At 32.9% G+C, this 16,778-nt stretch overlaps 1 protein-coding gene across 1 annotated transcript in view; it reads left to right on the forward strand.

The window, feature by feature from the left end:
* LOC127838814 (uncharacterized) overlaps nucleotides 1-16,062 on the forward strand; it is a 33,894-nt gene extending 17,832 nt beyond the window's left edge. Inside the window, exons 6-10 of the mRNA XM_052366813.1 lie at nucleotides 1,568-2,973; nucleotides 4,606-4,684; nucleotides 7,892-8,128; nucleotides 8,891-9,147; nucleotides 13,722-16,062. Coding sequence (XP_052222773.1) covers nucleotides 1,568-2,973; nucleotides 4,606-4,684; nucleotides 7,892-8,128; nucleotides 8,891-9,147; nucleotides 13,722-13,918 — 2,176 coding nt within the window. The 3' untranslated portion in view covers nucleotides 13,919-16,062. The remainder of the gene's footprint in view (nucleotides 1-1,567; nucleotides 2,974-4,605; nucleotides 4,685-7,891; nucleotides 8,129-8,890; nucleotides 9,148-13,721) is intronic.
* The last annotated feature ends 716 nt before the right edge of the window (nucleotides 16,063-16,778 follow it).

The following is a 16,778-nucleotide window of genomic DNA, read 5'->3' on the forward strand; positions in this document are numbered from 1 at the left end:
CTTATTAAAATATGTGTTACTACATGTAAATCCATTGATTAACAATACCAGAGCGTTGCATGATAAATGGCAGTTTTTATTAAAAAATATATCAGATCAGCTTAGAATGAAATTAGTTTTTACACTGTCTTGGTTTAACAAAGCTTTGTTATTCTAATGCAAATGCTCTGGTGGTTTTATTTCTACATGTTATAATTCTGAAATGTTGTTTTATGGATCAACTTTATTTAAAAAAAGGAGATGTAATATATATTATTATCATATATATTATTATCAGTTATATCATAATATATGAATATATTCATATATTTATATATTCAAGAATACAGGAGCTTTTCTCACCATTTTGGAAACATGACCAATACCCGTGTAATTGTAAATTTTAGCATCAATTTCTTTTAATTATAAGGAACAAGACAATTACCGGTAGTACTTGTTGATTGATAACTGTTTTTAGCAAAGTGAAAAACATAATTTCTTTCATACATATACATTACTTTTTTTTAATGAATGCATACTAACTAATACATGAATGCATATGCATGCTTACAATAAAGTAAGCACAGTTAAATTTAGCATTTGTTTAAGAAAGCAGATGATAACAAGTATTTTTGATAAATTCTTGTATTTATCTGTTGTAGATACATTTGAATGGGTAAAGATTAACACCTATCAATACCCTGTTTATTTAAATATTTACACACTCCTTTGAAGTTAAGCAGTGGAGAAGTAGCAATTTGAGAATGCTTTACTCAGGAAATAGTTATTTAAGACAACAATTCTGTTGTGGGTTAATGGCGAGGATAATTCCCTAAGCAAACATGAAATTGGTCTTATATAAACTATACCTATGGTGGGAATAAATGAAGGATATAATAGCTTTCAGATTGGCTTTCCTTTAATGACATGATATATAAGTTTGCATGACCTTTTTATCATGTGCACTTTTTTTTCAACCGGTAAGTTGACAAACCGTAAGTAATTATCAACTGCCACTCAAACTGATTATTTGGCAATCATGTATTATTCAGGCAAATCACAACATTTCAATATTTATTTTAAGTTATTTCAGTTTAAAGTCATTTGTTGTATGAGCTTGTCAATTTTCATTGATTTAAATTCGCACAACACATCTAGGGTGGATTGTGGAACTCTTGCGGGACATTTTTCATAAATTTTTTGGGAATTTTAAAGTAAATTTTCACCAAATTAACTTTTTGCATGATTACATGTATTGATAAAACTGAATGAAACAAAAATAACTTCAAGATATCCATTACATTTTAAAACTTAACATTTCTATGCTTAAGAGCTCTATTTGCAAACACTTGGAAGTGAAACAATCAATTGGGAATTTTTGAGAAAGGATTTAGGACAAAGACTATTTTTCTCACTCTCACCTACTTGATAATACGGAAGACAGTGAAAAAGAGGAGATTACTGTGCAATTCTTGCCATCTTAGAAGAAAAACCTGTCTTCGATTTGAGGTACAGACTTAAACAACTTTTCTTGTTGCTCATTTCGTTCAACAACTGTAATCAATGCATCATTTTTGCACTTTCAAAGGCCTGATTTTGAGATTCCAAGTGTTGGAATGGGAGGCAACTCTTTGGATGTCTCTGACGACACGAACATAAGGCTGGGAATCTGCCGCGAGTCCATCCGGGAGAAAAAGGTCGTGGAAAAGTACAGAAGGGCTAGAACGCCATGTCGCCACATTATCATTAAGACCTCAGAAATTAACAGACCAAAGAGTGCCCCTACGTTGGAGTCAAAATCAAACTTAAAACCAGTGGATATACCCATTTCTGCTGAAAACTCTGACTTTTCTCCTGATGAGGAGTTTATTGCTCAGAGCCAGACGCTAGGTAGACAAGCGTCTAGAAGTCCCAGATCAGTCCAAGAGAAGTATGCATCCACACCTAATCTTGTGAATGCTAACAAGTCTTCCACGTTAACTGGTCCGATGCATGACAAGTGGTCCTCTAGCACACAGCATCTGAAACCTCGTAAAATCTCACAGGATTCAACAGAATCTTCAAGAGAAGATGGTTCCCTTTCTGAGTCTGAGAGCGATGAAAGTATTGGGGAACCGGTTGAACATAATTTTCATGTAAACAGTAGTACACCTGTTCACAGGCATCCCCCTTTGAATTATGAGCGTGGTTACAATAGTGATCAGAACACTTTGTTTTATGGTCAATTGAATCCGGATTTTCGTGAAGGAAAAGGTTCAGAGACTAATATCTTAGGAAAAAAAGGCATGTTTAAACCAGCAGTGTCATCCCCCCGTGTGAAAGAAAAAAGACTTAAACTGAGAAGCATTTTAAAGAACAAGAAAGGCAGTTTTAATCCGATAGTTAGTGAGAGTAATCATTCCGTTGCAGAGAGAGCAACTGTGAATAGGATATATGCTAAAGACAGGGGACAAGGAAAGGAAGCTACTCATTCCATTCCACAGTCTAGTGCAAGAGAAATTTATAGTGATTTAGACACTGACTGCAGAAGAAGTGATAGTGAGAGAAGTGGTTCTATGAGTGAGCGAAACTTTGGAAGACGTTTGGCGTCTTCAGGTTCAGCAGATCCCTTAGAGATTGTGGCTGATGTTCACAGGACCAATTCTGGTTCTGAAAGACTGGAATTTAACAGTGCGAGCTCAAAGAATTATTTGAAAGAAGACTCCAGATTGGGAAACGCCCAATCCCGACTTCAACATGAAAATTTGCCTCAAAGTGACCAAAATACTCGGGAATCAGGAAAGAGTCGATCATTGCAAACAGACACAGAACGTTCGCCCAAAGCACAGCCACCAAAGAAACCAGCTCGGACGAAGCATAAGCGGGCTGCACCTGATCTCAGCTTCTCCAAGTATAAAATAAAAACTCCAGAAGCGAAAGCTGTAAGCACTCGTGCAAATGGTAGTCAAAATTACAGTAGTGAAGTACAGCCAGTTCTACAGTTGTACCGGGAAGGTTTGTTAAACTTTGTGGTAAAGAATATATACATGTATTTTTGAGCCTTGTTATGGGAAAATGGGGTTTTATGCACGTAAAAAAAAATTCATCACAGATAAGACTGTGCAGTCTGCACAGGCTAATCAGATTTGATACTTTCTGCATGCATGAACATGATATGTGGCTAAAAAGAGACTTCCTTTAAACTTAACATAAAATACAAGCTGAAAGTGTCGTCCCTGAATAGCCTGTGCAAATTGTAGATGCTAATCTGGGACGACACTTTACACAGATGCATGAAACCCTGTTTTACCAGAGCGACTGATATTTTTTTTAATGTCTTAAGTTAATAACAATTTTTATGCTCCCCCAAAAAATTTGGGGGGGGGAGCATATTGTCGCCGCTTCGTATGTCCGTCCGTCCATGCGTGCGTCCGTCCATGCACAATTTTTGTCCAGGCTATTTATTAGCAACTAATGACCGGAATTCAATGCAACTTTATGGGAAGAGTTATGGCCATTTGAAATTTTCCATTAACTGTACATATAATGCAATTCTTGTCTGGGCTATTTCTCAGCAACTAATGACAGGAATTCAATGAAACTTTATGGGAAGCTTCACTATCAAGAGGAGATGTGCATATTATCAGTGGGTTCCAGTCTGATGATTTTTTACAGAGTTATGACCCTTTGAAATTTTCCATTAACTGTACATATAGTGCAATTCTTGTCTGGGCTATTTCTAAGCAACTAATGACCGGAATTCAATGAAACTTTATGGGAAGCTTCACTACCAAGAGGAGATGTGCATATTATCAGCGGGTTCTGGTCGGATGATTTTTCACAGAGTTATGGCCCTTTGAAATTTTATATAAAAAGATTCTTGTCCCCCAAACTACTGTGCCCTCAAGATGTTTCCTTTTATCTGAATATATAGTGCAATATTGTGACAAAAAAAAACTTTGGGGAGCATCACCCGTCTCCGACGGTTTCTTGTTTTCTCAGTTTTAACACTCTTTAACTTGACTTTTATTTGAAATCTGCAAGCTGTACCACTCACCCATTGTCAGTAAGATGCTATTGTTATAAGGCTTGTGTTCAACAACTCTATATCAGCGATTTCAATTGAAGCAGAATCCTGCATTTTGATGCAAGCAATTTGCAATTTTCTCATTTTTGACTCCAGCAAAAAGTTAGCCCTGCATCATATCGACAATTTTGTTTTAGAAAAACCAACTTTCAAAAGGACAAGAAATAATCTTTTATGATACAAATAATGTTTTTGAAAAGGTTTTCCCCGTGATTATGATAAATAAGCTATTACAAAATATTAAACATTCATTAATGAACAAATTTGAAGTTACTTGAGTATTTTGACCCAAAGCATTTTCAATTGACCCCTAATATTTTGGACCTTTGGGTCATTTTGACTCCTGGTTTTCAAAATCTACTGAAATCCCTGCTATATCTCTGTTCAAGTATTCAATTAATATGGATCATGACCCCATGGAAAACTTTACATGTATTGGCAATAATTAATATCTGACAGAGTTCTTGGTCAGTTATTTTCCATATTTAAATTCCATGTGATTAAAGACATGCAACAATTATGCTGTTTATGGAAATGGTTTGTATTCTGTAATTTATTAGAAACTCCCTGTTCGGCAATGACAGAGGTGCCTTTATCAGACACGGAAGACGAAATGGAACATGTCCCCGTACAGTCCAGGTAAGAGTGGTAGATTTATTCCTGTTTAAAGAGCAGACTGCAAAAGTGATGATAAAAATTAAATCACCTTTAATACCAGTCCAACAAAAAAATCTGAATTTGTGCTTTGTTTCAAAAAAGTCTTTGTAGAGTAGATCTGCCTGCACATAATTGTAAAAAGAAGTTTCAAACAAAAAACATACATTATGCTTTTGGTATATAAGACAATATAAGAAAAACGATTATAAACATTTGCAAGAGTGCTATTTTCCAAATAACAATTTCAATTCCACAGTACAGTGTTCTGAATATGTTTATGTGGAAATTATGGCTTTAAAACAAGCACGTTTAAAGCAAATAACTCATTCAAATGTATGAATATTGGTATAACTTATAGGGGACCTTAGCTGCTTTGTTTATTTATGCAAATATGTTTCACAAATTTAAATATCAACGTTTTTGACAACTGTTTGTGAATAAAGTAACAATTTAAAAGTATCATATCATATTTAAATGTACGGTTGAAGCTGCTATATCACAGATAGGGACATAAATGAAACATATTGTTTCAAATTCATTGAAACAAGATCCTATGTAATATAATTGCTATGTAAGTTACATTGTTTACACATTATCAAAGTTCCAAGCTGCCTGATTTAGTTATTTCAATGCATTCTTTTGACTGACTCATTTGCAAAAGTGTCTCAAGACCTTTTTTCAGCTATATATAACTTTGGTTGTTGTTGTGAAATAACCACAAGGTCAAAACTAACCAATCAGCTTAACTTGTGGTTTGCCCTTGATAACTACAATTATTTCATAATTAAGCTGGAATTATTATGAATGGCATTAGGATAGTGGTTTGAACATCTGCAGTGAACTGGTAAGATTATTATCCAATATATTTCAAGTTAAGTAGAAATCTATCAATTATCATCTATTGATGAAATAGTTACAAATAACCTTTATATTACAGAAAGCTTTTGTAATTAAATTAGGCCTAAACAGACCAAAATACCAGTAGTTAAAGTCCTTGTCTATTTTTAGAAGGAGGTTGCTAATAAAAACGTTAAGTTAATTATTTATTTTTATGCCCCCGGTAGGGTGGCATACAGCAGTTGAACTGTCATTCCGTTTGTCTGTCTGTGTGTCCGTCCGAAAACTTTAACATTGGCCATAACTATTGCAATATTGAAGATAGCAACTTGATATTTAGCACGCATGTGTATCTCATGAAGCTGCACATTTTGAGTGGTGAATGGTCAAGGTCAAGAGTATCTTTCAAGGTCAAAAGTAAAAAAATACAATCCAAAGGAAGTAATAAGCTTTAAAAGGGAGATAATTTGTAAACCTGCCAAATGATATATTGAAATTTTATCTCAAAGTGGCGCAAAAGGGGGCATTGTGTTCCTGGCAAACACATCTCTTCTTTTGTTTTAACCCAAGTTTATTGAATAATGCTTAATTGACTGCATTTATAGAGTATTGTATTCCTAAAATTGCAAACACTTTTTTTGCTTTACTTTATTCACCAAACCTACTGTGGTGTAGCAGCTTTAAGAGTAATGTCAAGTTGATGGACAATACAGTGCAAACATGTTTTTTTTGCTATACTTTATTCGCCACACCTACTATGGTGTAGCAGCTTTAAGAGTTAAATACCAAGTAGATGGACCAGGGCCCTCAATCCATTAAATATGTCGCCGAAATTTTGCGGCAGTCCCCCACCTGAAAAGTATACTTTTTCCCCTTTTGGGGGGAAAATTCCCCCTAAAAATTTTTTTTATTTTTTTAATTTTTTTTTAATAGAAAGATGTGTCTCATGATTATTATATCTCAATTCTATTTTAATTTAATCTTTGCAAACATACTAAATTATGAAAATGCAATGAATATAGTGCAAACATGTACAAATGTAATAATGAGAGAGTAAGTAAAAAAATCCCCCAAAAAGGGAAACGCCGCAAAAATTCCCCCTCCAAAGGGCTGCGGACCCCTTCCCCCAAAGACTTTAAGTAGTGTGAGGGTGCTGGGGGGTATGCGTAGTACACTACACAAGCCCATCAAAGATTAAAGGTTATTAGCAATGGAGGTTCTTTGCTATAATACTATTGTTAATAAAGCTACATCAACATGTTTTGACGTAGGAATCTAAACAACAAGGAAGAAACAGGTCTGATATATGTTAAGAATCTTGACGGTTTTCTTACTCTTTGGCACTTATGGAAATGTGATCAGGCCTGTACATTATGATTTGCTTAATTTTACCCCTCCAGAACGTAGTGGAGGGGGTTGTACGTGATTCACATTTTACATCATTCTGTCTGTTCAGAGATAAGACTTGTCTGACGAAATACTCATACTCCATAAAAATAAACTTGGCTAAAGAACAACTTAGTCTTTTTATGCCCCCGAATCAAATGATCGGAGTATATTGTTTTTGGCCTGTCTGTCATTCTGTCTACAAACTTGAACCTTGGATAAACTTTTGCAATAACGAATATCACTTATGCAATATTGAAGATAACAACTTGATATTTGGCATGCATGTGTATCTCATGGAACTGCACATTTTGAGTGGTGAAAAGTCAAGGTCAAGGTCATCCTTTAAGGTCAAAGGTCAAATATATGGCTTCAAAGCGGCGTCCAAACTTTAACCTTGGTCATACCTTTTGCAATATTGAAGATTGCAACTTGATATTTGGCATGCATGTGTATCTCATGGAGCTACACATTTTTAGTGGTGAAAGGTCAAGGTCATCCTTCACAAGGTCAAGGTCATCCTTCAAGGTCAAACATCATATAGGGGGACATTGTGTTTCACAAACGCATCTTGTTCCTTATATGGACTTATGAATCTTCATGAAACTTTGTCAGTATATTATATATATAAGGTCATCCATCAAGGTCGATGGTCAAATATGTGACTTCAAAGCGGCCCAATATGGGGCATTGTTTTTCTGACAAACACATCTCTTGTTTCAATGTACACCACTTATTTTACATTAATTGATCCTTATAGCATAAAGTTGTCCATTAGAAATGTTTATAATCCTATGTTACACATTCCCAAAGTAATGTCAAGTTTTACTAAGATGTTTGTAATAACATGATTGTCACAGCTTGCTAGGTATAACAGATGTGACTAACCTCGATTTGTATTTGTTCTCTGATTTTAAACAGATGGAATTATGTTTATAGCATAGACATTTTATATCAACATTGCAGCAACCTGACAAAAGCAAAGGAAATGAGTGCTTCAAAAAGTTCCTTATTTGATAAAACTAGTGGAAAACTGAAACTCTTTGGTAAATCAACAAGTTTAGAAAAGGGACTTGATGAAGAGACTAAGAAATCACATAGTAAGGGAGGTAACCTGTTCAGCAAGATGAAGAAAGCCTCATCCATAAAGTCGATTACCTCCCTTTTCAAGCGAAAAAAGAAGGATAAAGTTGAGGACAAGGGGTATGAATTTTCTTAAAGTTGTTTGTTTAAAATGTTGCTTGATATTCTTTCAACGGAAGTGATTATTAATTATACTTTCAACGGAAGTGATAACTAATTATGCAGCAATTTTTTTTTTCTTATAACCTGGTTTTAGATTATAGAATTGCAGGCATGTCATAATGAACGATACTTTTATACATATTGTCAGTATTATTATATTGGTCATTAAAAGTACTTTGTCAAGTTAAGGGACTGCTTGTCCAATCACCAGATGACATCAAAATAGAATAATTATAATTTAAATATCACAATGTTTTATCATTCTTGGTGCGTTATTACTTTATTACTTATCTTGAGCCTTACAATTGATGAAACAAAATTCAATTGTGTCATATACTGGTAAAATGTGTTTATTTTAGTTATGCCCACTTACTTAAAAGTTATAACATTCAAGTAGCATCTTTGTTTTAAGGTCATATTATCTGAACAATTTAAAAGTAAAAAAGGTAAAATAGAATGATGTACACTGAAATCTGTTACACATGAAATGTTTTATTATTTTTATTTTTTTGTTCATCAAAATTATAAAAATTATTCTCACCAGAGTTTTGCTTGCCATGCTGCCATATTTTTGAGTAAAATGTTTCTACAGTTATCATAAAACATTCAAATTAGTGAATTTTTCTGTTTAAAAGTCTTGCACATCTATTTTAGCTCAACCAATGCCATAAACAACAATGGTCATCTTTCTGAGTCATAAGTCCTGCTTATATTTTCTAGCTCCACCAATGCCATTAACAGCAATTGTCATCTTTCTGAGTCACACCGCAAGCAGTGGTCATCTTGTCACGTCCTGTCTTCCACCGACCCACCCACTGACCACTCCACACCGGTCACTTCCACAACACTGGGCGGTCATCCGATCGGGCAGCTGCAGAAGATAAATCATGATGGGACACAGGTGGTTCGCCTTACCAAGCCAGAAAGCGGACCTTTGGGGTTCTATATAACAAAGGGGAATGCTAAATATGGAAATGGTAAATTGCAGGAATGAAGTTCAAACTTTTAAAATATATTTTTGGACCTAAGGCGCTTTGGTTTTGAAACTTTTTTAACAGGAAATGTTTGTACTCATTTAGGCTTTTGTGTCTAAAAGGAAATTGACATAATTTTAATTTTGCATTTGTAGGTTTGCTGGTGCAAATGAGAATTTACATTTCCCTTTTGATAGTTAGCTTTTGCTTGTATGTCTTGTTCCTTAAACTTTTTTTTCCATAAAAGACAATTATGCATAGACTTCATGAATCACTGCCCATTTGGAACTTATTAGAACGTTCTGATTTTATAAAGATTTCATGCATAGCAATTGTTTTATCTCTTAAACTTGTAATATTACTCAAACAGTTTGATGTGGAAGACAAGCATCTAGCTGTGCTTTTGGTGAAACGTTTTTGTTTTCCTGAATCATTCTTTCAAACAGATTAACTTTTTAATAACTACTCATTAATCAGCGATTTTTTTGTCCAATTGGGAAAAGTACCCGTACCGGTCCAATTGGGAAAAAATGAGTCGTGAAAACCTGAAAATTGGGAAAAATCGAGTCGTGAAACCCTCAAATTGGGAAATTGGTGTATTTGATTTTATGTTCCCATACTTTAAAATTGATTCTAAGTGTTTTCAAGCTGTCAATATTATATTTACCTAGGTTCAAACCAAATCCCTTCTCGAAAAAGTGCACTAAATGCGCATTTTATGCGCATTAAATGCACATTAAATGCGCATTTAATGTGCATGTTATTGGCACCGTATTTTTTGCTTAACAAGTGCATTTTAATCTGTTAAAAAAAAACACTTTTTACTAGTGTGTTTATACATTTAAGTGTATTTTTTTTTCCACGAAAAATACACTTAAGTGCGTTTATTATGATAATAAGTGCGCTTAAGTTTATTTTTAAGTGCATTTATACACTTGAGTGTATTTTAAGACATACAAATAATACACTTCATGGTCAAAGTAAATTTTTTAAAGCGCATTAATACACTTGAGTGCATTTCCAGTCATTCAAATAATACACATTACAGAATTAAAAGCAAATTATTTAAGCGCATTAATACACTTGAGTGCATTTCCAGTCATACAAAGTAACTAAAGTAATCTTTCAAGTGCATCAATACACTTGAGTGTATTTTAACTCATACAAATAATACACTTCATGGAGTATTCAAAGTACATTTTTTAAGCGCATTAATACACTTGAGTGCATTTCCAGACTTACAAATAAAACACTTCATTGAGTATTCAAAGTGAATTTTTGTAAGCGCATTAATACACTTGAGTGCATTTCCACTGATACAAATAATACACCTTACAAAATTGAAAGTGAATTTTTTTAAGCCCATTAATACACTTGAGTGCATTCCCGGTCATACAAATAATACACCTTACAATATTAAAAGTGAATTTTTAAGCGCATTAATACACTTGAGTGCATTTTCAGTCATACAAATGATACACTTTTTGAAGTGTTGGAAGTGAATTTTTTAAGCGCATTATACGCTCAAGTGTACTTTTCATCACTTCAAATTAATATGCTTAAAAATTAATCAAATTTAAAAAAAATCCCAGCATTTTGAAGTCAGCATTCATTTTTTAAATGAAAGGTTAGTGTAAACACATACATAAAAAAAAAGTACAATTCAATAGATAAATACACACTTTTATTAGAATGTTAAACCTTAAAAAACAAAAACAAATGTTACATATCTACATAAAAGAGAGGATTCAAACGGGCTATTGCCTATCTGGAATTAACAATTGAAAATATCAAGCTCATACCAGTGATTTTTCTCCCCTCTGATTACCGGTAACTGATTAACAGCCAAATACAGATGGTTTCCACTTCAAAAATATTAACGTTTTCCCCTCCTTAAGCTGAAATGTTTTTCCTATCATTTACTATATTTTTATATATTACATTAATTCCAAATCCCTTTTTGATATTGACAAAAGCAGCACATTTAATTCAATCATATTCTGGATCCTAATATATGATAAATGAACAGTATTCATGAAATTTATATAAATCTATACCTTATTTTTAAGATCTTCCTTTTTTTGTTCATTATTGCGCTAAAACATGCCCTTCTGAGAGCCAGTACGTACAGGTTGTTTTGAATTTCCAAAGAAAATCACTGCATACATGCTGACAATATTTAGCAGCTTAGCCCCTGTCACTATATTTGTTGTTATACACTGTTCCTTACAAAGAATGCATTCATAAACAACCCTTAATAGAGCACTTCACCAGCTGATCAGGTCTGAATACTACTGTCATGGTCTGTGAGGCGCTTCTCGTGCATGATCTCATTTGAGATCAGGTCCTGAAAGATATTTTATAATGTAAGTGTTAAATATTGCTGTTATGGTAATCTTGTTCAACAGTTGCTATAAATATCACAAATTTAAATCAAAACAAGTTTGTTGGCTTGTTGTTTTTGTTTGTTTATTTTTGCAATTTTAATCTCGTGATCACATGTGACTTTACGCTTTTCATAAATAATTTAAAGAAATTACGTTTGATAGAAAATACTGTTAATAAATGTACTAATATATGTGGTCTCCTTTGGCTGTGTGGACTGGTCGGAAGTGTGACGTCTTTGAATTGCAATAACCTTTATTATATAGTTTTACCTCTCAACAAATCCATCTTTTCTTGGTCAAGGACAAGCTACAGGGCACGGTTTCCCACTCCTGTTCCCCTCAAGTTGGCCTGCTCGTGCAGGGTAAAACCTGGTATACATGTCCATACATCAGGTAGTCCCCTTTTTGCTCCCTTTTTTGGCAGGCGATGATGCACATTCTGTCCAATGGATCTTCCGATCAATGTAAATTTCACCTTGGGGTTTAACCTTCAAATATAAAATATTAAAGTTCTGATTAAATATGGGGGAAAGAAATCTGTTTATTAATGACAAGAAATAGGTATAAATAAATTTTAAGATGACAATAACCATAAAATACAGCCATAATAATTCAAATGGTGTTTTTTTCCTTAAAATTGCATTACATTTACTCATCCAGTTACATTTCCCAGTGACAATACATAAATATGATAATGATCATAATTAATTTAATTAAAAAGAGATGCAGAAATGAAAATACAAACCTGTTACAGCTGTTCCTCAGCATTCCAAAAAAAACAAAAACGGCAGTTGTTGATCACTTTAACCACCCACTATGAATCTTCTTTGCAACAAACTTATTGTTGATTTACACATTGTAGTAAATACACATTGTTTTCATCACACAATAGTTCATGTGCTGAAAGAATTTCAAGACATTTGACACTAGAATTAATGTTGCTGAATTATACCTAAAAATTTAGCTCAATTTAAGTTGCTGAAACCAAATAGTTTACAAAAATAACTTCCTGTCCTCAAAATAACTTGCTGTGCTCCAGCCAATCAAAAGTGGTTTGTTTTCAAATAGATGGTCCCAGAACCAATCAAAATTCTATAAACACCCCTTTGTTTTGGCTAGATGGAGCACTGATAGGGATTAGTGTTTATGATGCTAATTGATCTCTTATCTGATCCTGATCTTATCTGATATTTATTGAATAATACACAGCACACTTAGCATATTATATTTAATTGTGAATATTTCAATATAACATACTGAATGGTGTTAGGAAATAAATATAATATTATAAATATTATTTAAATTGTCTTTTAAAATGTATGTTAATAGTCAATGTGGTAGACATTAATTGAATTGGGGTTAAATATCAGTGTAAGAAAGTTCAAATACTTGTTTTTTATGTTGTGGAGATATAATTGATTCTGGCAAGCCCACATAATTTTTTTGACACTTTCAATTTTTTTTATTATTTACCCACAGCCTGATTTAGTTGTACTTTTCCCTTTAAAAGCTGCTCTACTGATTCACATATTTTATGAGCAGACAAATTGCAATAATAAGACCATAAACATTATGTGAAGATAAAAAAGAATTCAGTACAATCCTCCTATTAAACACTATATCTCTGTCCTTTAACTTCAGTTATTTGCTATAGTGTTGCTCTTTTTTATGAAGATGCTCTAAAACTACACTTGTACAGAAAGAATATTTTTTTTGCAAATCAGAAGATACACTAATATGCACAAAAAATGCACTTCATTAAAAAAAATGCACTTATTGCATAAAAAGATGCACTTTGTCTACAGAAGATACACTTAAAGAACAGTAAAATACACTTAAAGATAATGAAAATACAGAAAAAATGCACTTTAGTGCACTTAATTATGAAAAAAATGCTGAAAAAATACACTTTTCAGTAAAAATGCAGAAAAAATACACTTTATAAAGCGTATTTTGTTAAAAAGTGTATTTTATTTTGAGAAGGGATAGAGCTGCACAGGGAAACTAACAAAATGTTGCATTTAAAAAAAATGGCCAGCAATTGGGAAATTTGTAGTTTTTTCGTAATTGGGAAAGTACCGTTTACCGGTACTTTATAAAGAAGGAAAAAAATCGCTGTTAATGGATTACTACTGATCAACATTTGTTTATTGACAACAAAGACTGTTAATTTCAACATACTTATTTCAGGAATCTTTGTGTCTCGATTCTCCAGCACAGACCGGGACCGAAGTTTCGCAGGCCTACTTGGCGTTGGAGACGAGATATTGGAGGTCAACGGTCACCCAGTGAGCACTCTGTCAAAGGACGAAGTGTACAGCCTCATATGTGCCAGTCCCATCATTGTACTGAAAGTTTTCCCATTTATAGCTCGGAAGGATGTGTGAAAGATGACTCTTCCCTGTTATTGTATGGAAATAGTTCAGGTCCTATGATTTATAGCAAGAAAAGATATTTGATAAATTGTTCCTGCACTTTCCTTACATACTGGGGTAGATGTTTATAAATTACTTATTTGTTCCAGTCTCTTCTTTGAGAAGCAAGTTTTTTTTCGAAAACTTGTATGATCATTAAGTTTTAAAAATTGCTTGATAAACAACGGCTCCTTGTATTACAAGAAATGACCATCAAGCACTACCTTTTGATTTTAAGTTTGAAAGATCACAAGGATGTATTACAGATCACATTTCTTTTTATATTCAGAGATTGTGGAGAAAGAAAATGTTTGGTAATTCATGCTTCCCCTATTTACACAAACAGCTGTTGGATAGATCTACATTTCCTTTATTGTAAGGAATCATGGTTGATAGATTTTTTTTTTCTTCAAAAAATGTTTAAATGATCACTAGTTCCTCAATAGCAACAATTATGTTTTATTGATTACAAATTCGTCTATAGCAATCAGTATGAATGATTGATCACAACTTCCTCAATAGCAAAAGGAGTATTTCATAGATAACTCTTTCTTTTAAAATATATATAATGTTATATATATCACTCTAGCGATAATTCTTGCGGCTTAGATACTGTTTCTTTATTCGAAGGTCAGATGCAAATGTCTTAAAAAATGTCATGCTTTATAACTAGCAATAATTATTATTCAACTCAAATGTTGATTGAAAGACATATTTAAAAAGACAACAAATTAATAAATATAAATTTATATTTGTACTTATCTAACTGAATTTGGATATTAAATGTGCTTTCAATTCAATAAAAGTATAAATTCCTTGTGCATTTGTAAAAAGGTAACTAGTTTATTTATGTTTGTTTCTATGCACTTTTATATTCTGTTGCTTTAATTAATAAAATCATACTTTTGTAGGCGATTTATTCACTTTCGATATTGCATTATTAATTGAAAACTTTTGAAGATGTGAGATTATTTGTATTGACAACATTCATTAAGGCCAGTAAGTTTACATCTATGTTTCTTGTTATGTTGTAAAATATTGTAGAAACATGGTTTCTAGTTTTGTTTTAAGTAATAAATTATACACCATTTAGTATTAACATGTCTCTTTTTGATAACAACTTATATAACCATAGATTTGAAATTAATAAAATGTACTAGAATGACATAAGCAGTATTTTTAATTAAAAAGCGTAATGATTGATTCTTGATTAATAATCTTTCATAAATGAAAAGATACTTCCCTGAATTTATCATTAAAGTTGTATTCTCATACTTTTATTAATTTAAATAATTATTCACATTTAATATACTTGTATATATAGCTGACTAGGAATTACTGTTTTCCATTAGCAAATGTCATGCAACAACTCTAGATGTCTTTATTTATGTGCAATCAATTTATGATATTTCTATATTAACATGCAGTATGTGTCACACTCAAAATATTAATTAATATAAACAGTAGAATTTTTTTTAATGTAATCAAGGTCTTCCATGAAATACAGTTTTGGTATAATTATATTACTTCAGTTATAGTTTGAACATTCTTTCTCGTGATATCCTTAGTGTCATTTATGAGTATATTTGAAGGCTTCACTTAAGCATGTAGAAACATTTGTGTACGTGTTTTTGGTTAAAGTGTTTGTTCATTTTTATGCCCCTGAAGGAGGGCATATAGGGATCGCACTGTCCGTCCGTCTGTCTGTCTCTCACACTTTGCGTTTAGGTTTTGGAAAATGCTCATAACTTCTATGTCGCTTCAGATGTAACCTTCATATTTGGTATGCATGGGAACATGGACAAGGCCTTTCTATACGCACACAAATTTTGACCCCTTTGACCTTGACCTTGAACTTAGGGTCCGCGTTTAGGTTTCGAAATCTGTGTTTAGGTTTCGAAAAATGCTCATAACTTCTATCAAAGCGTTTATTGGGGGCATATGTCATCCTATGGAGACAGCTCTTTTTCATCTGTTATATTATCAAATTATTTTGTATTTGTTGTACAAATATTTACGTTTAATATGCATTCCTGTAATATTGTGTATTTTAGTGAGTGCTTACAACGTTGTATATTGGTAAAAATCAGTGAAATGGAAAGAAAACATGAACATCATGTTTGTTGTGTTGTTAATTTTGAAGTCTGTTCATAGGTTGCTTTACTTCAAATAGTTCTTTTCTCTTCTATTGTGATTTTACCATAAAAGTAATCGATGATATTTGTTTTATTTTCATGTAAGAATTACATAAACATTAATAATTTCATGAGTTGCAATATACAACATTTATTTTCACAAGTGACGGATATCCTCGATTAATAGTATGGTGATAACACATGGTTACAATAGCACTCACTGCTTGTGTTGGAAAAAAAACGTTGTTTTTTAATCTTGGTCGCTCAAATGAATTTTTTTTAGCTCACCTTAGCACAACGTTCTCATGGTGAGCTTTTGTGATCGCCTTTTGTCCGTTGTGCGGCGTCAACATTTGCCTTGTTAGCACTCTATAGGCCACATTTATTGTCCAATCTTCATGAAATTTGGTCAGAAGATTGGTCTCATTAATATCTTGAATGAGTTTGAAAATGGTTACGTTTGCTTGAAAAACATGGCTGCCAAGGGGCGGGGCATTTTTCCTAATATGGCTATATATGGCTAAAGTAAAATCTTGTTAACACTCTAGAGGCCACATTTATTGATCTCAATAATATCTTGGACGAGTTCGAAAATGATGCTGTTTGGTTGAAAAACATGGCCGCAAGGGGGGGGGGGGGCATTTTTCCTTAAATGGCTATAATAAAACCTTGGTAACACTCTAGAGGCCACATTTATT

This window comes from Dreissena polymorpha, chromosome 7 (assembly GCF_020536995.1).
Source record: "Dreissena polymorpha isolate Duluth1 chromosome 7, UMN_Dpol_1.0, whole genome shotgun sequence".
NCBI classification, from domain to species: domain Eukaryota; kingdom Metazoa; phylum Mollusca; class Bivalvia; order Myida; family Dreissenidae; genus Dreissena; species Dreissena polymorpha.